This window comes from Lycorma delicatula, chromosome 2 (assembly GCF_047948215.1).
Source record: "Lycorma delicatula isolate Av1 chromosome 2, ASM4794821v1, whole genome shotgun sequence".
Lineage (NCBI taxonomy): Eukaryota > Metazoa > Arthropoda > Insecta > Hemiptera > Fulgoridae > Lycorma > Lycorma delicatula.
Window position 1 is genome coordinate 14,983,513 of NC_134456.1, and position 25,845 is coordinate 15,009,357.

A 25,845-nucleotide genomic window follows, 5' to 3' on the forward strand; every position below is an offset into this window, starting at 1 on the left:
GTTGTTAATAATTTTATCGAAGGCAATGAAATTGAAATAAATGTGTTGGGGTGTGCACAGATGCCAAAAGGGCTGTGGTAGGAAATTTTAAGGGGGTTGTGGTGCACATACAATCCACTGCACCATCTCCGGAATCAAATCAACTCGCTGTAGTCTTCATTGTGAAGTATAAAAAGCTCTTCATGGTGAAAGAAAATAGCCTTCCTGTTGAAGTAGAAGAGGAGCTTTAGAATTATCGCATGATTCCAGTTTGAAAACTGTATTTTCTACTATAACCTTGTCGGAATTTCAGTTGCACTGAAACACTGATGTACCCAGATGTTTCCCAGACAACATTACAACACTTACTGAAATTTTCATCAACGTATTTGTGCGAGTGTACATTTTCTGTTCTAGTCTTCTTGAAAAACAAGAATAGAAAGACTTAATGAGGTACCATATTCGGTATCTACAACTGAACCAGACTTTCGAAAACTGGCAGCTCCAAAACAACATCAACTGCTCCACAGTCAACCTTATGATAAGCCTGAAAAATGTTTTTCATAGTGACATCTTGTAAAATTAAGTTTATTTTTATACATTCTCAGATATAACATAAAATTTTAATGTAATTTTGCTATCGCTTCTTGTGATGTTTAATTCATTACACTATTTAAATATTAATGAGGGTACATACATAAGTTGGCCGATATTAATTAGGGAAAAATTTAGGGGGTTCGTCAAAACACAGTATGGGCTATAAGGGGTCCGTGGCAAAGAAAAGATTGGGAGCCGCTGGTCTATGATGGACAATGACAAACATTTTTTAAACAAGGTAAGGTTCAGGTAAAAAGTGAAAATTCATATGTCTATTCATGTACAACTTAACATCAAAATATGGACTAATGAACAATATCAATTAAATACTAATCTACCAATGTCAACAGATGTTGAGGGCACATTTTCATATGTGTGCCCTTACATATGAAAAAGCAATGAGGTCATTTTTCTTTTTATAACTTCGTTATGGAACATAATAGCTCTTGTTACATTAAAATTAAATGCAGTACCTTAAGAATTATAGGCAAAAATGTCATAATTTAAGATGGTATTCTGCAAGTACCACATTATCACCCAACATCATTACAGCAACTATCATTCACAAGTTTCCATATATGACATTAACACAATCAAATAGAAAGGAAAGGATGGGTTGAAGGCATGGGTACCATGATCACTGAAATTAAGAATGTTGCGATTCTTAATTAAAGTATTACATCAAGGAAACAGCGAATAGTATTGATATAAATAATACTGAACAACTGAAAACAAGAATTAGATGCTATTAACCAATTGTAACCAATATGTTTTGTTGAGAATGGCAAGAACTGGGCTGCTTTGTTTAGATCTCTACAAGACAATAACTGAAACCACATCATCTGCACGTGCTGGCTCCAAATTAGACCATAATCATCACAATTCAAGGTATTAATATTTTACCACTGACTACATATTAATCAAATAAAACAACTGCACTATTACCCAACATCCAAGAACTAATACAGAATAATATGTAGTGTATTTGCCACATCACATTCAACCAAAGAACAGATTGGCAGTTAAATCCAAAAAAATGTTCAAAAAACGGCTCCTCACATTTATTTTTACTTTAAAAGTATTCTTATTTTCCAGTAAATAAAAATATTATAATTTTATATAAGTCAATCAAGATAATTTTATGGCAAATAACCATCTACCTTAATATTGGTTTAGAGGTTCAATTAAAAGCATTTTAAAATAATTAAATTTAAAAAATTAAGAACAGTCAGCATGCTCCATCTTCTTGTTTTGTAACTGTAAACGTGTGCAAAAGTTATAAGATTGTCAAATATAAGTTTTAATCTCTAATATTGCTATAAAAATGCTATAAGTAAAAATGATTTTAATATAATTGAGGGGAAAATCTAACTGTCAATGAAATAAATCAAGGCTGTTGTTTCTTCTAATAAAAAAAGTTTATTTGAGGAGAGCAATTTTACTTTCAAAATATTTTTTTATTTATTACCTCTAAAGTTTAAATAAAACAGTTAAAAATGTTTACAATAATATTGGAAGAACATTTTCATAAATTATTATCTCATATCACATTCAATTTCAATTTCTTAATGAGCTTAAACCCAATGAACTCTGCAAAACAGTTGTCCAATTGTCATCTTGTAATACCGTATCGTTTTTAAGTTCCATAAAATAATCCCCCAAAAAAACATACATAATTTTCAAATCAATGATTAACTGTAAGGTTTTTAAAATCTTCTATTTTAAAAGCCAACATTTAACATGTCCCCAGGTCAGAAGAATGATTATAAGCAGCTAACTCCAGCAAATTATTAAGACTCTCAAAACTCTCACTTGGTATCCTATTTAAAAGATATTGGTTGTATATATGTACATTAGATACTATAAATAAAAAAACATGTAGGTATCAGCACAAAATTTTGAGGTTATTAGTGAGCCAATACCTGCTGCTGCTAATATTCTACTATATTTTTAGTGTAAAATATTGTCTTTTTTTTGTACCATACTCTGTTAATTTATTGTACAATAATTTTATTGCAGTAGTAGTAGTAGTAAATATACAATGATAATGCATAAAGTAGAGTAATAAAAGTTTAAAAAAAAATAACTGAATTAATTAAATTTAAAAAACACATATGCATATAATTAAAAATGCATATATAAGTTACAAACTAATGATTATCTCCTGAGCTTGCCAATTTAATTTTCTATATTTCACTGTGGATTTAGTACACCCATTTTGCATTAAACTAAAATAAAAAGAATACTGAAAAATAAATCCTTTTATAACTAATCCTATACCACAATAAAGAAAACCAAAAAGCAGCACCACCAGAAACACACCATGTAGAAACAACAACAGAAAATTATTATTTTGTACATGATGCTATTATTGATATATGTTTAGGGTTTATCAGATCATTTATAGAGAAAGCAATTAATTTGTAATGATTGTTTCATTTGAGAAAAAGCATTTACAGATTATGCAATATAACTTGTCTGTGTGTCAGTTAATTACTTCTTAAAATAATAATTTTCTTTAGATTTTCATAATCACAATTAATTTTATTAATACATTATTAGTAAAAAAATAAATGATATAAAATACAATACTACACATTTTATATGAAATATTATTAAATTTCTTAATTTACAAAATTAAAATTACTGGTAAAAGATTAACAGTCTAGCGCAATCGTAATGGTAATAATACTAGAGGTATTGTAAATAACATTAAACATAAGACGTATTTGCAGCAACAATTTCTGCAAAAACTGTAAAAAGTACAGTAAATTGAGTTTTACAATTTTTTTTTGTAGAATTTATTTATAGAATGGTTTATATACACTGTAATGGCTATCCAACAGCAAGTGTCAAATTTAATGGCAACACCTATAATCTGACAAGAGAAATCATTAATTCTCAAAAATTTGTATAACCATACTTGAGGTAACAAGCATCCTATAGTTAATCTAATTAGAAAAAAAGCAGGGGAAAAAATGGTTTCCCACTGCCTTCTTTCCAACAGTCATGCGTATTGCTATAAATTCAGCGTGCAAATCTTACCAAAATGCAGGTGATATTCATCACTGTAAGTGATATTGTGATATTTTCACTTTGTTCATCAAAGGGATTAGCTGTAATGAAAGGCAACAGAAACCAACTCTGACTAATGCCATTTTAACTCTGATGTTTTACACAAATCGAAATCATAATACTGGAAAAGAAAGTGTAAAAAAAATAAATGTTTCTGTCAAGAGAAAATGAATTGCTTCTACTCATTAGGGAGATGATATTAGTTATAAATATGGACTTTTGAACTATCTTTATCATACCAGGTGAGAGATACTTTTACTTTATTTGCCTAGTAAATAAACCCAATAATGTAACAAGCTACGGAAAATTGGTGTTACAACTTAGTAAAATTACCATGCTACTATTTTGTTGTAAAAGATACAAAAAAATTATGAACTCATTAATTTCTACTAACTTAAGTTTAGTAGAAAAAACTGTGAATCATTTGTACTTAACTTTCCACTCAATCAAATAGGCAACATGGTAAGTACAAAACTGATTATTCAAATGTCAGCAACAAACTAAATAAATAAAATTAGATTTTCATTAATGTAGGCTTAGTCGTACAGACAAACTTTAAAAGACAAAAGTTGTAACTCTATAATGAAATGAAAGAATATTTATCTTTTATCGGGAAAATACTGGGTTTGAATTCTGTCAAGCTTGGTGTTTTTCATATAGTATATACAATTTCACACACAAATGCTAAACAGCCAGTGAATTATGACAAACAACTTACAATTAAAAAAAAGCATGGCATACTTTATTACTTATATGTTTTCTTTCCAAATCTAGAGTAAAATTTCTGACTTCCTATGTGAACCTTGCATAGCTTAATTACTTTAAACTTGTCTAAAAAAGAATGGGAAAGAGCATTAACAAGATAAGACGCTGATACATATAAGAAAAATATATCAACAAACTTTTCTAATATATTAAGCAACTATTAACATTGGTTAAATCAAGTACAGATACAACAGATCGATCTACAAATTTATTATAATCCAAATGACGTAGCCACTTATTCTAAATATTATGTTATGATTATTTTTTATTCAGCTATTTAGATAAATAATTATACTACCTATTTTTCACAAAAAAATAACAACACACTAATCATTTATAAAAAAAAATCTTACCATGGGACGAGGTGGTGTTACATTGTAGGGCAGAAGATTCTTCCCACTACCATGAGAGATTATTTTTGCTGAAGGTGTAGGACTTGGAGTTTCACGAGGCACAGGGCTAACACTACCAGCAATTCCTGTTGTGGTACCTCTTTGATAACTAGTAGCTAAAGACATTTGTCCAGTTGTAACAACATTAGTTGGAGACGATATGGAAACTGATGTGTTCTGTGAACGGTTGTCAAGGCTTACAGACTGTTGAGGTCCAGGAGTTATTTGCGACTGCATCACAGGCACACTTGAATATCCAGTCGTATAAGGTGGTGGAATATAAGGAGATGAAACTGCAACAGCCATCTGTCGTTGTTCTGTATGAATAGCTACTTGTGGACCAGGTTTTGCCGGTTCATAACTGGTGTTTCCACTATTTTTAATATCTTGAACATTTTCATAAACTGGTGGAGCCTCATAAGGAGGATACTCTTTGGGTTTAAATTTAACACCAACAGGTACCTGAGGCTGAGCTTTTTTGTATGTTGTATCTTCAGCTGCAACATAACTTGCTCTAGGACTGGAATGTTTTGAATCTTGAGAACTATAACTGGAATGTGTTGTAGGAAGTTGGTGATAATATGGAGGAACTGTTGTCCGTGCATTATAATAATCTATATTTTCATATAATGGAGATGGGCTATTAGCTTTACTGTATTCATAACATTGTGTGGCACTTCCTATCATGCTAGTACGAGGGCTGTTGGAATCCCTACTGGAGCCACTGTGGCTGTGCGTTGGGCTGACAGCACCAGGTTTTAAATAAGAACTATAATATTTATTATGATCTATCATATTATGAATGGCAGCTCCATTATGGCTATTTTGATACGTTCTATTTTGAGGGTCAAGTACCTTATCATTTAAATTAACACTATTTAGGCTTGCTGTTAATGTTTCAACTTGTTTTGGTGTAGCAAATTTTGAAGCAGCAATAATATTACCTCTCTCATACATTTTATAATCTGACTGTGGCTGTGGTTGACTCTTTCCAACCTGATAACTTGAACCTTCCATAACAAAACTTTCAATAGCACCTAATGATCTTTGCTTAAAATCTTGTTTACCTTTATCATGGAATGTTTTTACAGGAGATACTACTGCACTTGTAGGTACAGAACGAGAGCCAGTAGCAGACTCATAACTGGTATTACTAGTTAAATTTAATGTATTAGTTGAAAATTGTCTGCCTTGCCCTTCTGAGATTTTAGGCATAATTCGACCATAACCAGATTCGGAACTATCCGCAGTCCGGTTAAAAGAACTCACATTAGAATTTTCATTTACTGAATTAATACTCTGTTTAAAACGGGGATAAGAGTCCATATTATCATGTATCAAACAAAGTAAAAATAATTTCTTCGAGAATTAAGTTAAAAAATATTTATGTAATTTAAAAAAACATAAAACTGATCCGCTGCAACGATGATAAAAGTAATATTTAACTTAAGCATTTATGAGATTATTTCACCACCTATTGTTCTAGGCTAGGTCGTCCATTGTCTTAGACGAAGAGAACACAAATACCACACACGAAATACACACAAAATAATAATAAAATATGTAGAATTAAAAACCTTAAAAAGTGCCCTAAAACAACGTAAAACAAAAAACCACTTCAGTAACACATAACTTATCACATTATTTACTATTCACCCGACAGTGACAACAGTTTACAGAAAGTAGTACAAGAAACCTTGACCCGAAAAATATTTATTAAACTAACTGTCTTCATATGAAATAAATGGGTTTTCTACTTATACGGTATAAACATACAACGGCGATAAGTTGCCGAATCGTCCACACAAACAAATTTAAGTTAAATACGTCTAAACAGTACTACAGCAGCGACGACCCACTACGCGTCCGGGACTCACGCTTGAACTACCAGTGTTGCCAAAGAAAACAGTTTCCATCTAAATAGAATATTCCCTAACTGCTACTATTACTACACAAAACTAATCATTAACAAAGTTTTGTAAATTTTTTATTTTCTTTTTAATAAACCTTCATAATTTTGAATGACAGCTGATTTAAAGTACTTTCATTGTAAAGTTAATATGATTAATTTATTTTAAAAAAGGTTAGTTTATAATTTTCCATAGTTTTAATTTATAAATAATCCTTTTCCAAAATACAACATATGTTCTATTTTTTTTAAATACGAACCGCCTCAGGTATTAACTATTGTGATTGTTCATTTTACAAAGAAAACATGTATTTCTACAATGAAGGTAATTATACCCATTTGCATACCTCAAATTTAATCTTTAGTTTTGAGGTACTATGGCAAAACACTGTAGAAGTTTAGTATTTGCAAATGCTAATCAGTAACTGTTCATGTGTACAACAGAAATAGTTAATACAAAATATAAAATTAATTTGTAGTCACAAAGTAATTCTGTAATTAAACTTTTTAGATACTGTAATTAAACTGGTTGAAATTGTTTATTAGACTGCTATTCATTTTCATATCTTGTCTGTTTTGGAAAAATCTGATTGGCATATATATTTATGTAGATCTAACCAAAGTAAATCTTTGGTAAGATCATATGCGTTAACCTAGATGTTGTTTGTGATGACCACACAGTTTTCTTTCTTTTGCACAAATAAAAAAAAGTCCTTAGAATTACATTTTTTACTATAATAGTAAACATATTAAAAATTAAGAATGAGGGCAATTTACATACAAATGTATTTTTTTAAGGAATTTGTTTCCAATGTTTAATAAATCTGGTTATGTTTAGAAATTTGGTTCCACTCATGAAATCAAATTTAAACAAATAGAATAAGTTTACAATGCAGTAAGAAATACATGCAAGTGATTAACTCCTTTATGAACTCAAAATATTCAAACGAACAAAATAAAGATTAATAGAAAACTGATACCCGTACAGTGATAAATATTACTCATAATAGTAGTTTGAAGGACATAAGGTAATGAGAAGTAATAAATACTAATATTATTATCATCATAAAACTATTCCAAGTGGATACAGCATAAGATTTAAACTTCATGAATACATATCTGTAGGCAAGCATCACTGTGTTTTACAAAATGATCATCATTGTGCGATTGTAATAATAAAATATGCAACACAAATTAAGAAAAATGTTCTTTTTAACTGGGTGCTTTTAAATTAGAGGTATAAGAAGATTCTTTGGATTACCTTTTAGTGTATACATGATATGAAAGGTAATAATATTGCATAATGCTATATTTTCTACAAATTACTTTTACTATCTTTTTCTGTGAACTGGGAAAGTAAAAGAATCTGAACTAAAATTAATGCACGAATTTACTCTGCTTTTACTGATTAGTTTGGTTCCAGTTGGACTGAGGAAAAGTTAAATAGATAAGTAAAACGTAATATATTAAAGTTGAATTTAGAAGTTCTTGATTGATTAATATGGTCAATTATGATATTGTTTCTTTTGAAGTAATTAAAGTTATTACTGAATAATTATTTAGAAATAGAATTACAAAAACGTCTGTTCAGTTATTTTGAGAATTTCTCATTCTAATATTGCATTCCAAATTTGCTTGAAAAACATAGAAAGGTCTTGTAATTCTAAAATTTCTTGCAGTACTACATATTCTTTAACTTTTGTACGAAAAATAGTTCGCGCAAAATAAGTTATTCATAATTTGCGATGAAAACGTTGTTAATAGTCTTGTTATAACTTGCCGAAGCAGCGTAGCTACGACGTTAGTTAGTAAATCCTATGCGGAATTGTAATCTCATTATTAAACAACTCTACTGGGAATGTGACGACGAGCTGATAACTAATTTATTAAGTGCTTTTAAATGTAAAGAGATTTTACTAGAAAATCTTACTGTTAGATGACAAGTCTGCTTATGACAAATGGTGTTGTAGACATTAACAACCAGTTCGTGACTGATCTAGATTAAGGTAAAGAATAGGTCGCTTACGACAGTCCAATCTTTACTGTGTGTTTGGTGCTTTTAACTCTGTGAGTTTTGGGTGCAGTTTGATTTTTATGTGTAAAAACGTGATTATGTAAGTATTTTGTTAAACTTATTTGAGGGGGGAAGACATTTTTTATCTAATACTTGTATAAACCATATTACGTAAATTAGTTAAATTTAATAATTGTATAACATGGTATTTTTTAAAAAACAATTTTCATTAAGAATACTCGTAAATAATGGAGAAGATTGGTTGATTTTAATAGTTTGTCGTTATCGTGGTTTTGAAAATTAAGATTTGTTGAAACACTATATATTTAGTTTGGAATTTGGATGAAAAGGGGAAAATGCTTGGACTGTGTTGGAGGATCCTAGGGATATTTTTGAATGTTGGCCTTCATAATGTATCATGTTTTTGAATTTGAGACTTAATTTATTAAGTTAGGATATTTTAATTTAAAATGTATTTCTCTGACTTCACAATCATAATGCATTTTATTCCCTGAATTACGATTTCTGCTCATATAGTGACAATATAGTACAGTCTTATAAGATATACTATGCTGGGTAGATATAAACAGAAATGTTATTTTAAATAAATCTAACTACTATAGTTTAATTTTTATTTGGGAAATGATCATTTTTGCTTATTCAAATACATGTATGTTATGCACTTTAACTTGTTTTCTTTGTTTAGTTTATGTAAGGGTTCAAAAAGATTTCTCTATTGATGTACCTTCCACTGTATTTATTAGTTATTAAACTGTTTTGTATCATTACTTTCTACCATCTTTTACCTATGGCAAACTCCTTTTTAGACCTTTTTTATTATCTATCTGAAAGTGATTTTAAAGTAATACAGATTTGATCTATTTTTTTTTTTTTTTTTTTTTTTTTTTTACTACCTCTGGGACCATCGATAGGTATTGCTTCAGAGTATGAGATAAATGAAAATTTTTGTTGCATGTGAAAATGCCATGCCTGACCAGGATTTGAACCTGGGACCTCCGGATGAAGGGCCGAGACACTACCACTCGCTCCAAGGAGGCAGCATTGCATAATAATTTAGGAGAACAAGTTTGTACCCCTCTTTTTAAACAACATTCTACAAAAGTTTATTTTTATAATATTAATTTTATTATTTTTTCTCCATACAACTAGTCAGTGTGTAGGTTTTTAAAAATATGTAATCAGAATTCACCTTTCTATACAAGCTAATTATGAATATTCAGTAGGCGCATAAATTTCTTTGATCTTGCGAACATAATGAGCTTCAAACAAAACTATATCTTCAAAATACATAATGAATTTTGTCAAACACTCATTTCATTTTTTCAGTATCGCAAACATAATGGTTATTGGTGTAGTTTGATATCAGATGAAAGTGATCGGTACAAAAGGTATATTAGTGTTTAACAACAATCAGTACTCAATAGAAGACATAATTAAGAAAAATGAGGAGTGAATTAGTTTCATGTTGTTTTTTTCACCGAATTGTATCAATTGTTGCTTGATGTGTGAAATCCAAAAAAAATTGAAACATGATGTAAACAAGTTATTGTACTACTTTCCGTCTTGGGTTGATTCATTAATACTGTAAACTGATTTTCTGTGTAGGACAGTAACCTGTACTCATAAATTCACAGTATCTCCAACTACTCAACACAGTATTTACAAAATATTTTCATTAATTTCCACATTTAGAACTGGAATTTACACAATATGTTAGTACACAACACTTTATAGAAACGTATTACTAATATTGTAAGAATTTGGACATTCTGTAATGTGTGTGTATATATATATATATACACACATTTTAGGAGACTTGAACTAAATGAAATATCTGAAAACACAAGCAAATATTACTGAAAATAAATGGATAGATTCACAATCCAAAATAATTTTTGATTATATTCAAAATATGTGTCCCCCTCATTTGAAAATAAAGTAGTCATCAGCTTAAGCTGGAATTATAGTCTGGATAATGCTGGGTGGAGACCAGTTAACAAGTTTTTTAATCTTATAACCAAGATTTATGTATAAAATAATAATATATATGGGGTATTCCAGCTTAATACAGGGTATTGATTTTATTCTAAAGGATTTTTCCTGCTGCCTAATTGAATTTCCCTTGAATTTTATCCAGTGTAGTTAAAAAAATCATTCATTTGGCATTTGTTTAGTCATCTAATTGTGTCGTTATTCACTATATCATTGAATAAATATAATACTGGTTTTATTTATCTGTTGCTTTTGTATTTGCTTATGTGCAATACGTATAAGATAAAAATACTGCTGTAGGCTTCAGGGATGAAACAAAGGAAAATAATGCTGAGAAATCAAAGATGATGTTAATACATTTTAATTTTCTGATGAGGCCTGTTTTCATCTGAATGGTGTATAAGTAAACAGAATTAACCAGTTTTGGACAAAACTCACTGCAGGGCACTTATAAAAAAAAAAAAACTACTTTTAACTGCCACATAAGTAGCTTACCTAAAACTGATTCGGCTATTGTTTTTCAATGAGACACATTTTCACCACCATTTGTGGTAAGGAATGATTTTGTGCTCACAACCTCGGCATTTGATCTGCCTATTTATACATCTGATGTGTCTGTTGGTTTTTACAAGATGGCAGTTCATGCTTACTGCTATTTTTTTGGTGTACAGTGTTGGAATAACTGTGAGATTCAGTTTCCATTTATAGCACAAAAGTGGAGGATTCTTTTAGCTTCTATTGAACTCAGATTCAAATCCTTGTAAATATTTTTTGTGGGAATATTCATAAAAGAAAATCTTACCTATTAAGACTCACAAATCTTACTGAAGTTTTTGAGGCTAGACAGTTCAGGTTTGTATTTTGATCTAAACGACGTTTGTCATGGAATGATCGTAAAAAGTTCTGTTGACTTTAAAGAACCTTGCAGGGCAATTGGAGCATATTAAACACATGATACTATAAAAAATTACAACAAAATCATATTTTTTTATTAGTAAAACTATATTGTTAGGTGTAAAATAAAACTTATAAAAAATTGTAATCAAAACCAGTTTTGTAGTCATGAATCTTGCTCTAAAGTGGGAAGCTACACATCATTTTTTATAATTATTATTGATATGTAATTATTCCTCCTCTATGAATCATGAGACCTTGCCGTTGGTGAGGGGGCTTGAGTGCTCAGGGATACAGAGTAGCTGGACCGAAGGTGCAACCATATCGGAGAGGTATCTGTTGAGAGCCAGACTAAGGAATGATTCCTGAAAGAGGGCAGCAGCTCTTTCAGTAGTTGTTAGGGGCGTGAGTCACAATAACTTAAACGGCCATATCAACATCACTCAGTCCTCTGAGTACTGTGCAGCTGAAAGCAATGGAAAACTACAGCTGCTTTTTTTCCAAGAAAATGTGGCTCTCTGCATTTTCATATAGCAATGATGGAGGCGCCTTCCTTGGTAAAATATTCCGGAGGTAAACTAGTCCCCCGTTCGGATCTCCAGGTGGGGACTACTAAGGAAGGGGTCACCAGAAAATGAAAAAATAACATTCTACGAGTCTGAGCGTGGAATGTTAGAAGCTTAAAAAAGGTTGGTAGGCTAGAAAATTTAAAAAGGGAAATGGATAGGATAAATGTGGATGTAGTAGGAATTAGTGAGATTCGGTGGGAAGAGGAAGGCGACTTTTGGTCAGGTGATTTTAGAGTAATTAACTCAGCTTCAAATAATGGGCAGGCAGGAGTAGGTTTCATAATGAACAAGAAGATAGGGAAGTGAGTGGAGTATTTCAAAACCATTGTGATAGAATCATTGTAATAAGGATAAAATCAAAACCTAAACCGACAACGATTGTTAACGTCTATATGCCTACAAGTGCCCATGATGATGATGAGGTAGAGTGTGTATACGAAGAGATTGATGAAGCAATTAAACACGTAAAAGGAGATGAAAATTTAATAATAGTTGGAGATTGGAATGCAAGCATTGGAAAAGGCAAGGAAGGAAATATAGTGGGTGAATACGGGCTGGGCAAAAGGAATGAAAGAGGGGAACGACTTATAGAGTTTTGCACGAAGTATAATTTAGTAATTGCCAACACCCAATTTAAAAATCATAATAGAAGAATATACACTTGGAAAAAGCCAGGCGATACTGGAAGGTATCAGATAGATTATATCATGGTTAAGCAAAGATTTAGAAATCAACTCGTTGACTGCAAAACTTACCCTGGAGCAGACATTGATAGCGACCATAATTTGGTGATAATGAAATGTAGATTGGGGTTTAAAAACCTGAAGAAAAGGTGTCAGATGAATCGGTGGAATTTAGAGAAGCTTGAGGAAGAGGAGGTAAAGAAGATTTTTGAGGAGGACATCGCAAGAGGTCTGAGTAAAAAAGATAAGGTAGAAAATGTAGAAGAAGAATGGGAGAATGTTAAAAAGGAAATTCTTAAATCAGCAGAAGCAAACTTAGGCGGAATAAAGAGAACCGGTAGAAAACCTTGGGTTTCAGACGATATATTGCAGCTGATCGATGAACGTAGAAAATATAAGAATGCTAGTGATGAAGAAAGTAAAAGGAACTATCGGAAATTAAGAAATGCTATAAACAGGAAGTGCAAACTGTTGAAAGAAGAGTGGATTAAAGAAAAGTGTTCAGAAGTGGAAAGAGAAATGAACATTGGTAAAATAGACGGAGCATACAGGAAAGTTAAGGAAAATTTTGGGGTACATAAATTAAAATCTAATAATGTGTTAAACAAACATGGTACACCAATATATAATATGAAAGGTAAAGTCGATAGATGGGTGGAATATATTGAAGAGTTATACGGAGGAAGTGAATTAGAAAATGGTGTTGTAGAGGAAGAAGAGGAAGTTGAGGAGGATGAAATGGGAGAAACAATACTGAGATCTGAATTTAAGAGAGTATTAAAAGATTTAAATGGCAGAAAGGCTCCTGGAATAGACGGAATACCTGTAGAATTACTGCGCAGTGCAGGTGAGGAAACGATTGATAGATTATACAAACTGGTGTGTAATATTTATGAAAAAGGGGAATTTCCGTCAGACTTCAAAAAGAGTGTTATAGTCATGATACCAAAGAAAGCAGGAGCAGATAAATGTGAAAAATACAGAACAATTAGCTTAACTAGCCGTGCATAAAAAATCTTAACTATAATTCTGTACAGAAGATTTGAGAGGAGAGTGGAAGAAGTGTTAGGAGAAGACCAATTTGGTTTCAGGAAAAGTATAGGGACAAGGGAAGCAATCTTAGGCCTCAGATTAATAGTAGAAGGAAGATTAAAGAAAAACAAACCAACATACTTGGCGTTTATAGACCTAGAAAAGGCATTCGATAACGTAGACTGGAATAAAATGTTCAGCATTTAAAAAAAAATTAGGGTTCAAATACAGAGATAGAAGAACAATTGCTAACATGTACAGGAACCAAACAGCAACAGTAACAATTGAAGAACATAAGAAAGAAGCCGTAATAAGAAAGGGAGTCCGACAAGGATGTTCCCTATCTCCGTTACTTATTAATCTTTACATGGAACTAGCAGTTAATGATGTTAAAGAACAATTTAGATTCAGAGTAACAGTACAAGGTGAAAAGATAAAGATGCTACGATTTGCCGATGATATAGTAATTCTAGCCGAGAGTAAAAAGGATTTAGAAGAAACAATGAACGGCATAGATGAAGTCCTACGCAAGAACTATCGCATGAAAATAAACAAGAACAAAACAAAAGTAATGAAATGTAGTAGAAATAACAAAGATGGATCGCTGAATGTGAAAATAGGAGGAGAAAAGATTATGGAGGTAGAAGAATTTTGTTATTTGGGAATTAGAATTACTAAAGATGGACGAAGCAGGAGAGATATAAAATGCCGAATAGCACAAGCGAAACGGGCCTTCAGTAAGAAATATAATTTGTTTACATCAAAAATTAATTTAAATGTCAGGAAAAGATTTTTGAAAGTGTATGTTTGGAGTGTCGCTTTATATGGAAGTGAAACTTGGACGATCGGAGTATCTGAGAAGAAAAGATTAGAAGCTTTTGAAATGCGGTGCTATAGGAGAATTTTAAAAATTAGATGGGTGGATAAAGCGACAAACGAAGAGGTATTGCGGCAAATAGATGAAGAAAGAAGCATTTGGAAAAATATAGTTAAAAGAAGAGACAGACTTATAGGCCACATACTAAGGCATCCTGGAATAGTCGCTTTAATATTGGAAGGACAGGTAGAAGGAAAAAATTGTGTAGGCAGGCCACGTTTGGAATATGTAAAACAAATTGTTAGGGATGTAGGATGTAGAGGGTATACTGAAATGAAACGACTAGCACTAGATAGGGAATCTTGGAGGGCTGCATCAAACCAGTCAAATGACTGAAGACAAAAAAAAAATGTAATTATTACACACTTTTAAAGTAAATTTCAAAATTACTAGTTTATTCTTTTGGCTATTTAACTTTGCTGTGTTGTCGTACCACTGCTTGATGAGTATAATTATTTTCAGTGTTTTTTTCTGTTAGAATTATATTAAAAACAATTTCATTAATTTTTTCATTCTATTTATGCCCTTTCCAAAATGTATGAAAATTAAGCAAATTATATTAAAGAAAAAAAATTTACCAAACATATTATACTTGTTTTGTTTTGGTTGTTACCACTTTAGAAATAATTTAAAAATTAATACGTATTAGAGTCTTTGCTTTTTCAAGATGTATGATCTTTTTTTTTTCCAAAGGATATTTCAAAGCTAATTAGCTAAGTAAGCACTGTAGTAGCTTACAAAGTACACAAGACTATTTAAAAAGGCACTGGTAAATTGGTACTGAAAGAAAAGTTGGAAAAAAGTTCCAGTGTTCTGAAAATTAGTCATTTAATGTTTAATAATTAAATCATGTTTTGTAGTTATATTTCATCATGCTGTCTAATAGTTAAAAATAATATAGCATTCCTTCGTAACTGCTGACATGCTTGTTGGTTGTAGTTTGTAAGTTATTAATATTGTATTTTCTTACAGTTGTATCAGTTTATTATGATGAGATTTCTTTTGAATTTCTAATCATATTAGAAGTACTGAATAGTGTAACACTAAATTCTGTGTTTTCATTATTATGCTTAATACAAAAAAGGATTAAAGAAAAAAATAAATAAATTTTAACATAAAGATAATCTATCTGTATTTGTGTATTTATATTTTATTGTTATATTCATTGATTACAGCAGGCATTGGCTTTTAATTCATTTTTATTGAACATTTAACATGAAGTGTTACAAGTTATAAGATTATTACAGTGAAAATTACACTGAAAAATAATGTACTACAAATGAAGTAATGGATCTTGTACTTAATTAATTATTACTACATGGCGTGAACAAAAAAAAATTGCCTTGTTAATTTTTCATATTGGAAACTTCTGTTGTTTTGTGTACAAAAATATAAGATTGTTAAGAACACAACATTTAAAAAAAATAAACTCAGAAAAGAGGGAAATTTTGGATTTTAAAATCGTGCAGTTAAATTATTTTTTATCACATTATTTAAAAAGAGGAGATATATATGGAGGAAGACTTTAATTTAAACATTGCGATCTCAGAAGGTTAAACAAAATAATACATTCTCATTTTGTGTTGACTGCTGATGTGTATTACTAATGTTGCAGATGAAGCGTTCAGATCACAAGTGAAGGGTTGACGTGCAGAAAAGAATGTTATCAGTATTCTCAAGCTCTTTCTATTAAATGCAGAAAGAGAATGTTTTGTTGTGTGAAGTAAATCATAATGTTTAATGCTTTTTTGCGTGATATAGATACAAATCAATAAAAAAGAAATTTATGTTGTTAGTGGTCGTAGAATAACAGTTTAATTTCATCCATAATTATATTTATTTATAATTTGTATTAATTACCTATTAAGTAATAGGTAATTTAACAATTTTTTTTAAATTTCAGATTATGTATCTATGCTGATTATATGACTAATGAGATTTCAGTTAATCTTTTTTATGTATGCGAGTATGTGTCTGTGTGTTTGGTGCAATTTATAGGATGTGTGTTGCATTTCATATTGACTAAATGTGTAACATAACATTTCAGATATTGAATTACGGAACGTGAGTTGCGAGATGGGCAACGGCTCAGAATACAGCTTTGATGACAGAAAAGAAGATGGAAAAAATAGGGGAGCTGGGGGTGATTATGATAAAAGAAAGAGAGATGAAAAGAGAAGAGGTATGGTTTGCCGCGATTTTTTGCGCAATTTGTGCAAGCGAGGTTCAGCTTGTAAATTTCAACATCCTGAAACCCGTAAAAAATTATATTCATTTTGTCATGATTTTCAAAATGGTGAATGCCGTAGAAATAAATACTGTCGTTTTATTCATAGTTCTCATGAAGATGAATTGCATTATGAAAGGACTGGTAAATTACCATCACATTTAATTGACTGGTATCAAAAGAGTCGTAGCATGTCGCCAGAAGAAAGTGGTGTACCAATTTGTAAACAATATTTGTGGAGTGAATGTAAGCGTGGGAATTGTAGGTACAAACATGTGTCGATGAGCGAGTATAGAAAAATACAAAGAAGATCTACTTCTCCTTTAAAAAATGATAATGTTAAAATGTGTGGTAGGCAGGATCTTCATTATAATGAAAATAATAAATTAAGAGATGACTATTATGAGCCTGAATTAAAAAGAAGCAGGCCAAGTTATATTGACGAAAATGATGCGAGAGAGAGTAGGGTAGATACTCCTGTTACATTATATGAAAATGCTAATCATTATTCCTCAAGACCACAACCAGAAAGAACATATATGATGCTAGAAGAAGAAAATATGATGTTGCGTGAACGAGTTAGCGAATTAAAAAAACGAGTCGATGACTTACAGGTCACAAATGAGTTTCTTTTAGAACAGAATGCCCAGTTGAGACTTCGAGATAAAAATGCCACCGGTTTAACAACAGTAACAGTTCCTGCTGTAACCATAACCAATACAGTACCTGGAGCCAATCAGATACAGCAAGCCCCTACACCCCAGCAAATGGTGAATGCAGCAATTAGAACAGTGACAGCAAGCGTTGCTACAGTGCCTGTATCATTGGCAGCTGTCACACCAGTTTCTTTAGCAGCAGTGTCTATGGCGCCTGTTCAGCAAATGCCACCTCCAGTTGTAACAATGGCTCAGCAGGCTGCGCCCCCTCCTACTGATCCTCAAGTACCTCGGCCTCTGCCCATGTCCATGAGCGCTCCCTCTGCACCACTTGTTTCTTACCCTATCATGTCTCGTACTGTAATGCAACCACCACCTGATATGAGGCATTAAATGCTGCTGTCATTCAGGTAAGAAAATATAGATTTCTAATTAAAGGCTGTAAATTCAAATGTTCATAATAACTTATTCATAAATTCATTTTATTATTATTTTTATAACATCTGCGAATATGTACTTAATAATAATTTTTCTCTTTTTGTTATGTATTTTTTTAATGCCATATTAGATATATTTTTCTTTAAAAAATTATTTAATTTTTTATTTGGTGTCTAATCATATCCGTCTTTTGAAGGTAGGTGTTACCATATTAAGTAATTAGTATGATTGGCAGGCTAAAGAATGATTCCCCTGAAAGAGGAGATCTCTTTCAGTAACAAATGATGGCAAAGCTGATTTTAGGTAAATATTCCTATAACCACCATCCTGTATGTGGAGAGACTATATATACTTAAGAAGATTTAGATGTCTGAATGAGGATGTGATCTGGCTTAATATGATACGCATCTCAGCCATTAGTTTGTGTTTCATGTATTCCTTTATTAATTAACAGGCCTTCCAGATAGTTACCTTCCCACTGAACCTTAGTAAAAAATCAGCTGCCAGCTGTTAGTAAAAAATCAACTGTGAAGGTGCTGAAGGTGCTGACATAGCATCACAGATGGAGCCAGTTTGGTGTTTTGATTCAAATCCCATGGTACTTGTTCAAGTAAGAAACAATGAAGTAAAAGGAAAATAAAGTAAAGCCAATAATTATCATATAGAATCTGTCCCTAATCAAGGAATTAAAGAAGAAAAAATAAGAAAATACAGAGATTTTAAGTATGAGCACAGAATTTTTAGTAGTTTAAATAAATTAGCTTAGTAGATTAGAATTAAAGTTATAAAGAACAGGTAGATGTAAATCTATGGTTAGATGTAGTAAGAGTTTATTTATTAGAATTGATGAGTTAGATGAAAAAAGAGCAAGATGGTTGCTTATAAATTATTACTTCAAAATAAGATTAGTCATAGGAGTTTGACTATAATGATTAAGAACATAGGGCAGAATGAAGTAGTAGACATGGAAATAGTGAATTGTTGTATGATAGGTACACAGCCTAAACCAACTAGTTTTGCAGATATATATGAAACTGGATGATAAAAAATATAGAAAATGTATGTGAAGAAGTATATGATTTAACAATTACATAAAAATAGATGAATGCATATGTTGTTAATGAGAATAGAATATATTGCAATAATCAGTGGGAAGAAGGGAAATACAGCTTGGTCAAAGATATGGAGAATTTATACTTTTAGAATTTTTTACACAAACTTATAATTACAAGGTTTGCCCCAAAAATATTACTTGTACAATTTATAAATATTTATTTGTAATATTTTTCTATGTAAGACTTTGTAATGTAGTACATTCTTGATTGAGTAGCTGCGCATCGGTATGTTCATTCTTGGTTCAACTGGTTTAGTCATATCCAGTATGGTTGTTTTTATAATTGTTTTCCCCTTGCAATGCAGGGAAATATCAAACCACAGTAAACTATATAATTTTGTTGGAAACTGAACAAATCGTCTACTGAGACACTGACTGATTCTTTAATCAGAGCTTATGGAGGTGCCACTGTAGAGACAGTTATGATTTATTGATTGCTAGAAAGCGTGGAAAAAGCGATTAGATAATTCTTGTTCTGGAAGACTGGTCTCAACAAATGTAGAAGTGGTGCAAGCTGTGATTGCAAAAACTGCCATAAGTCAGGATGAATAGAAAAAATGGGCTTAGGTAGAAATACAGCGCACAGAATTCTAACAGACTATTTGTAGATGGGAAAAATTTGTACAAAACCCTAATGTTCAAAACTGTGGAGCAAAAAAAGCAGTGGTTGGAAATTTGCCACAGTTTGCTGGAAAGACTCAAAATGGAAACAATTAACTTTGATAAAGTTATAAAAGAAGAGGAATTATGGGTGTTGGGTATCATTCTGAGACAAAACAAAAGTGAGTAATGGCATTTGAAAAATTCTTATCTAAACAAAACACTTGTGAATAGATCTAGGATGAAGATGGTGGCTATAATTTTTTATGACAACTGTGACAATGTATGCTAGAAATTTGTGCTTCCAGAACAACAGTTAAATATGCCTTCTATAAAGATGTCTTGGATTGGTTTCAGAAATCCAAATGGAGATTCCAGACAATTGGGTGCTGCACACATTGCATTATTCAGATTTCTGCACTTTCAGTGTGAGAATTTCTGGCTAATTCCCACATCTCCATATCATCCCTTTGACCTCCATGATTTATACCTTTGGTCTAATTTGAAGTTGAAGATCCATTATTTTGGGACTAATAATGAAAAATTGTCACTGATTAGGTGAAAATTCTTCTTTACTATTATTGCTACAATCAGTGGAGAGAACATTGTAACTTCCCAAGGATAGTACTTTGAATGAGAACTTATTTCAGTCGAGTTCAATTTAGATTTAAATAAAATATTTGAACTGTGGGCAAACTTCTTTTTTGAGAATAATAAAAAAGAAAGTACACATTACAATGACAGATGTGAGAAGGTATGTCAGACAGGATGTAAATAATGATAAGGTAGAGATTTTGGGACCAAAGCGCAAACTAGGATGGTGGTTACAATTTATTTCTGAAGTATTGGTTGAATTTTAAAACTTAACAAAAAATTCATATTTGTCTCTAAAGTATTTATAAATTAATACTTTTATATTGTAATATACTTTTACCACTGTTTTGATCTTGTAAAAATAATATAATTGTTTCTGTCCCTGTCGGTCAGTTGAAATAAAGTTCTCTGTTTAATATAAAGATTGATCTATAATAATTCTTCAAACAGCTTGAGCTAAAATCAAAATAACTGTACCTATTTTACATTTTACTGTTAATGATCTTTACTTTTATTTTCTTACAAAAATTGTAAAATTGTCAATTTTTCTTTTTGTAATTATTACATTACATTTGACATTGTTGTAAACTACTGTGCTACAACAAAGGCTGCCATGAATGGTAAGATATGATTATTTTAATCTAATAAGTAAAGTTGTTGTAATAAAGACTGGTCAGCATCATTCATTGAAGGCCTTTTTGCAATACAGCAGTTTGTGTGTAACAGAGTAGCATGTAATACACATTCTACACAGAAGATACTGAAACCATTATATTTTACCTTTTGTTATTTTTTATCCTTTTTTTTATTCAAGGATAATAATAATTGTATTGAAATGATTATTATTATTTGAATAATTATTTCTGTAAGAAACAATAATTTTCAATTTACATAACTAAAAAGATTTAGATGACCTTGATGTCTATTAGACATTTGTTCAATATATCGGCTACTAGTATTACATGCTAGAGGGAAATTCAATTTGTAATTTACTGCATAATTGTAGGTCTGAAGTTCTTGGTCTGGACCACTTTAGTTATCTGCTTATAAAAATCTGGTGTTAGCCTGTTACAGGTTCAAAGTTACTTTCTGGCTGAATTTTTAAATAGGAATCGATTAATGGCAAGGAATGAATCCCATTATTACATTACTTGTGTGGGCTGTTACCCTAAATCCTTTTTGAGTGCAGAAAAGTAATTCTTTTGAATATATTTGTAATTCCTTTTGAATATTTTTATATTTGTATGTAATAGGATAAACCTTCTTTAAATTATTCTGTAGCAAACAAAATCTGGGATCTAGATTGTGTCCTTCAGTGAAATATCACTTTGATTTCATTTACTATCATTTGATATCATTTAACAAAACTTTGCTTAGATTGTCTTTACCATAAAATATTCTCTAGTTTCAACTTGGGACCATAAGATTTACCTTATTTACATAAAATTGTACAACTCTTATATTGTATTACATTTGGGGGAAGAATATCTTGTTATGGTCTTCCTTGATCCTGTGATTATTCATATTATTTATAGTTTACTTTTGAGGATGAAGTATCTTTTATTCAGTTAAGACGTATTAATTGTAATTAAAGAATAAAACCCATTTCAGGTAATAAACTGCTCAGACCTGTTCATACATACTTGAGTTAAACTTGAATAGCCAGCTGAACACATTAAACTTGAATGAATTAAAAAAATATTATATTTATGAATGTTTTTCTTAATAAATGTTATTGTATTCATACAAATATGTTGATGATATGTTACAAAATGCTATGTTGATGATAATCCAGAAAATGTAAAAAGCTAATGTAAATGCAAAATTAAATGATCTGCCAAATATTTTAATAAAAAAAAATTGCTTTTAAAGTAAATATTTTTTGAGTAAGTTTTCCGGCAAGGCAAAAATATGGACATAATACACTGTTAACTATACGAGGTGTGTGAGAAAAGTAATGAGATTGACTTTTTACTTACCAAAGTTTTTATTTTTTTCAAACAACAATATTATCCCCTTCAAAGTAGTTCCCTTGGGTAGCTCTACACCGCGGAGTCATTGTTCCCACTCTTGGTCGCAGCACTGGAAGGCTTCAACTGGTAGGGCTTTTAACTGGTCGGTCACAGTCTTTTGAATGTTCTCCAGAATTCCAAAATGACATCCTTTTAAGAAAGATGAATATGGGGGGGGGGGGTTGAGGAACCATAGGAATGCGTTTTGAGGTCAAATATTCCGTGATTGAAATGGCCATGTGACACAAGGCATTGTCATGATGAAGCATCCACTTGTCTGCAATGTCTGGTCTCACGCGAATCACTCTTTTCCTGAGCCTTTCAAGGACACCTTTGTAAAACACCTGGTTGACCGTTTGTCCTGGAGGAACAAATTCTTTATGCACGATACCTCTACTATCAAAAAAGCAAATCAGCATGGTTTTGATCTTTGATTTGCTCATTCTACATTTTTTTGGTCTAGGAGATGATGGAGTGTGCCACTCTTCGCTTTGTTTCAGGATCATATTCAAATATCCAGGATTCATCACCTGTGATCACATGATTGAAGATTTCTTGGTCATTATCAATCTTCTCAAGAAGATTAACTCACATGTTTCTTCGATTGACCTTCTGTTCCGTTGTGAGGTTTTTCAGCACAAACCTTTCGCATGTCCAAATCGTCTGTTAAAATTTGATATACGGTGAAAGTGTTATACTCATCATCCTTATTGTTAAACGACGGTCTGATCTCACAAGAACCCTCACACGCTCAATGTTTTCGTCAGATTTTAAAGCTGAAGGTCTCCCTGAGCGAGGTTGATCTTCAACGTGTTCTCAGCCTTTTAAAAATGATTTGTGCTAGCGGAAAACTTGTGCTCTTGATAAGTAATGCTCCCCATAGGCCTGTTTCAACTTTTCAAAGGTCACACTCACTGATTCCCCAAGTTTAACACAAAACTTGATTGCACAACGATGCTCCATTTTTGTAACACAACAAAAACAATTTCACTGATGGTGCTGTCAAAAATAGCGTGTTGGCTGAATGGAGTTGAAATTTGTACTGAGCATGCAGAAGGGATGAACAAACCGGTCTAGCACAGACCGGTAGACACAGCATTGCCAGATTGCTCACACTGTTACCAATCTCATTACTTTTCTCACACACCTCATACATTAATGTTACATTGACACTGTTGTATGTATTAATTGTAATACTTTTGTCAATAACATTATCATAATATAAATTTCTTATAGTAAAAATTAATTACAAACTTAGGTGGAATGACAATCTTAGTGAACTTCAGCCTCGGCTTTCAAGTCATATTTTCAAAAAAAATTTCAGTTTAAAGTTTGTAAGAAGTTATTTTATTCTTTAAGAACCATGAATCATATGCTGTAATTTTTTGAGAAACCTGCACTAGTAAGTTGGAGGAAATATTTCTAAGCCGAAGAACTTGTTATGAAACACATTTTTTAAGTCAAAAAGAGTCTTTTTTTGCTGAATTTGTTCATAATAAGAGTAAAAGTTTTAAAACACTAACTCACACAATTAATGCTTTATTAGAGAAATCACACGGTTAATGAATTTAATAACATGTCAATGGTATTAATTTCCTCTCTGTCAGTAAAAATAACTGACTGTTATAATTAAATTTAAAAAAGAACTTACTATTTCTGGCTATCCAAGAATTTCATTCAGTTGAGAAATTCATGAATCAGTGTTTAGTTGTCTTTTTAATATTGTGATGGTTAACTATTTTAACATCTTGTTTAATTCTATTAATAGCTGTATTTATTTGATCTGACCTGTTCCATACTCGATATTATTTTATTTTATGTAAATGAAATGGGGAAAAAAAATTATCAAACGGATAAACTAAAAAAGCAGAATGACATTTACTATAAATAATTCATTAGATGCATGATGCAGTTTTAAGTCATTAAAAGTTTATGAAAGTGCTTGAAGAAATGTAACATCGATGAGGGTTATTTAATTTTAGTTTGTCAGTTGCATTGAGTGGCTAGACAAATTCTCTGGTAATGTGCTGCTAATGATCACCTTCTATGCAAAGCAGTTACAGCATAGAGAAGTGCACTAAGTTTGAGTATAAGGTACATGCCATTTTTTACATCTTTTTGGACTGTGGTTCATGGTTGAGGAATTCTTGTGGAGTGTCATAATTAATATTGCATTATAAAACGTGCTGTTTTGTTAACATTATTTTACAAAAACTTTGATCAACAGATAATTCCATCTGTTTACTGTTGTGGGGATAAATTTAAAAAAAAATATATATTAATATATAATTTAGTTATTTTATTTTGTTTGATTAGCAAATATACTGCGATTTAGTTAGTCTTATACTTAGTTACTTCTATTATTAATTATAATATTTTTATTATTAATTTTTGTTGATATTTATTTACAGTAAAACATTATTTATTTTTGTACAGGTTTTTTACACCATTTGTCTTCTCAACACAATGAACTTTGCTTAAGTATATTATAGATGAATGTACTGTGTTGTTAAGAACTTTTTTTATGGCAATTGATATTCATTGTTCGATTTATCAATTGCATGTATTATTTTTTGAAATGTAAATATTTATTTTTATTTCAAATTAATGATAAAATGATTTCATAATTACAAGTTTTTGATTGATTTATTATTTGTAATAGTGTAATCATATTTATATTTTTTAGTTTGTATTAAAAAGTAATGTTAGTAATATATATATATTACTGTGTGTGTGTGTGTGTGTGTGTGTGTGTGTGTGTGTGTGTGTGTGTGTGTGTGTGTGTGTGTGTGTGTGTGTGTGTGTGTGTGTGTGTGTGTGTGTGTGTGTGTGTGTGTGTGTGTGTGTGTGTGTGTGTGTGTGTGTGTGTGTGTGTGTGTGTGTGTGTGTGTGTGTGTGTGTGTGTGTGTGTGTGTGTGTGTGTGTGTGTGTGTGTGTGTGTGTGTGTGTGTGTGTGTGTGTGTGTGTGTGTGTGTGTGTGTGTGTGTGTGTGTGTGTGTGTGTGTGTGTGTGTGTGTGTGTGTGTGTGTGTGTGTGTGTGTGTGTGTGTGTGTGTGTGTGTGTGTGTGTGTGTGTGTGTGTGTGTGTGTGTGTGTGTGTGTGTGTGTGTGTGTGTGTGTGTGTGTGTGTGTGTGTGTGTGTGTGTGTGTGTGTGTGTGTGTGTGTGTGTGTGTGTGGTGTGTGTGTGTGTGTGTGTGTGTGTGTGTGTGTGTGTGTGTGAGTGTGTGTGTGTGTGTGTTACTAAACTATGTATATATATATGTTTATTGTAACATATAAAAACTGTTTTTTTTTTTAGTATTATTTATTTTAAATGTATTTATTTATTTATATGTGTTTGTCATTATTATATATGTCTTTTTTTATAGCACATATTTGGTAGTATGAATTATTGAATATCTATAG

General features: G+C 31.3%; 2 protein-coding genes across 4 annotated transcripts in view; one reads left to right on the forward strand and one right to left on the reverse strand.

Moving 5' to 3' along the window:
• jub (LIM domain-containing protein jub) overlaps window positions 1-6,691 on the reverse strand; it is a 160,413-nt gene extending 153,722 nt beyond the window's left edge. The window contains exon 1 of one of the 2 annotated variants that reach the window (XM_075358326.1): window positions 4,770-6,687. In XM_075358326.1, the coding sequence (XP_075214441.1) occupies window positions 4,770-6,134 (1,365 nt within the window). In that variant the 5' untranslated portion in view covers window positions 6,135-6,687. Of the gene's footprint in view, window positions 1-4,769 lie in introns of both variants that reach the window. The other variant, XM_075358327.1, reaches the window with a different exon arrangement.
• A 1,844-nt stretch (window positions 6,692-8,535) lies between these two features.
• Window positions 8,536-25,244, forward strand: LOC142320128 (zinc finger CCCH domain-containing protein 10-like). Of its 2 annotated transcripts, XM_075357808.1 has the most exons (4): window positions 8,536-8,831; window positions 9,664-9,817; window positions 16,847-18,092; window positions 24,877-25,244. In XM_075357808.1, the coding sequence occupies exon 3, from the start codon at window positions 16,876-16,878 to the stop codon at window positions 18,073-18,075; it is 1,200 nt and encodes a 399-aa protein (XP_075213923.1). In that variant the 5' UTR covers window positions 8,536-8,831; window positions 9,664-9,817; window positions 16,847-16,875; the 3' UTR covers window positions 18,076-18,092; window positions 24,877-25,244. The 2 variants fall into 2 exon arrangements, with proteins under 2 accessions (XP_075213923.1, XP_075213922.1); XM_075357807.1 differs by lacking the exon at window positions 9,664-9,817 and having other exon boundaries at window positions 24,877-25,240.
• Window positions 25,245-25,845: the final 601 nt, after the last annotated feature.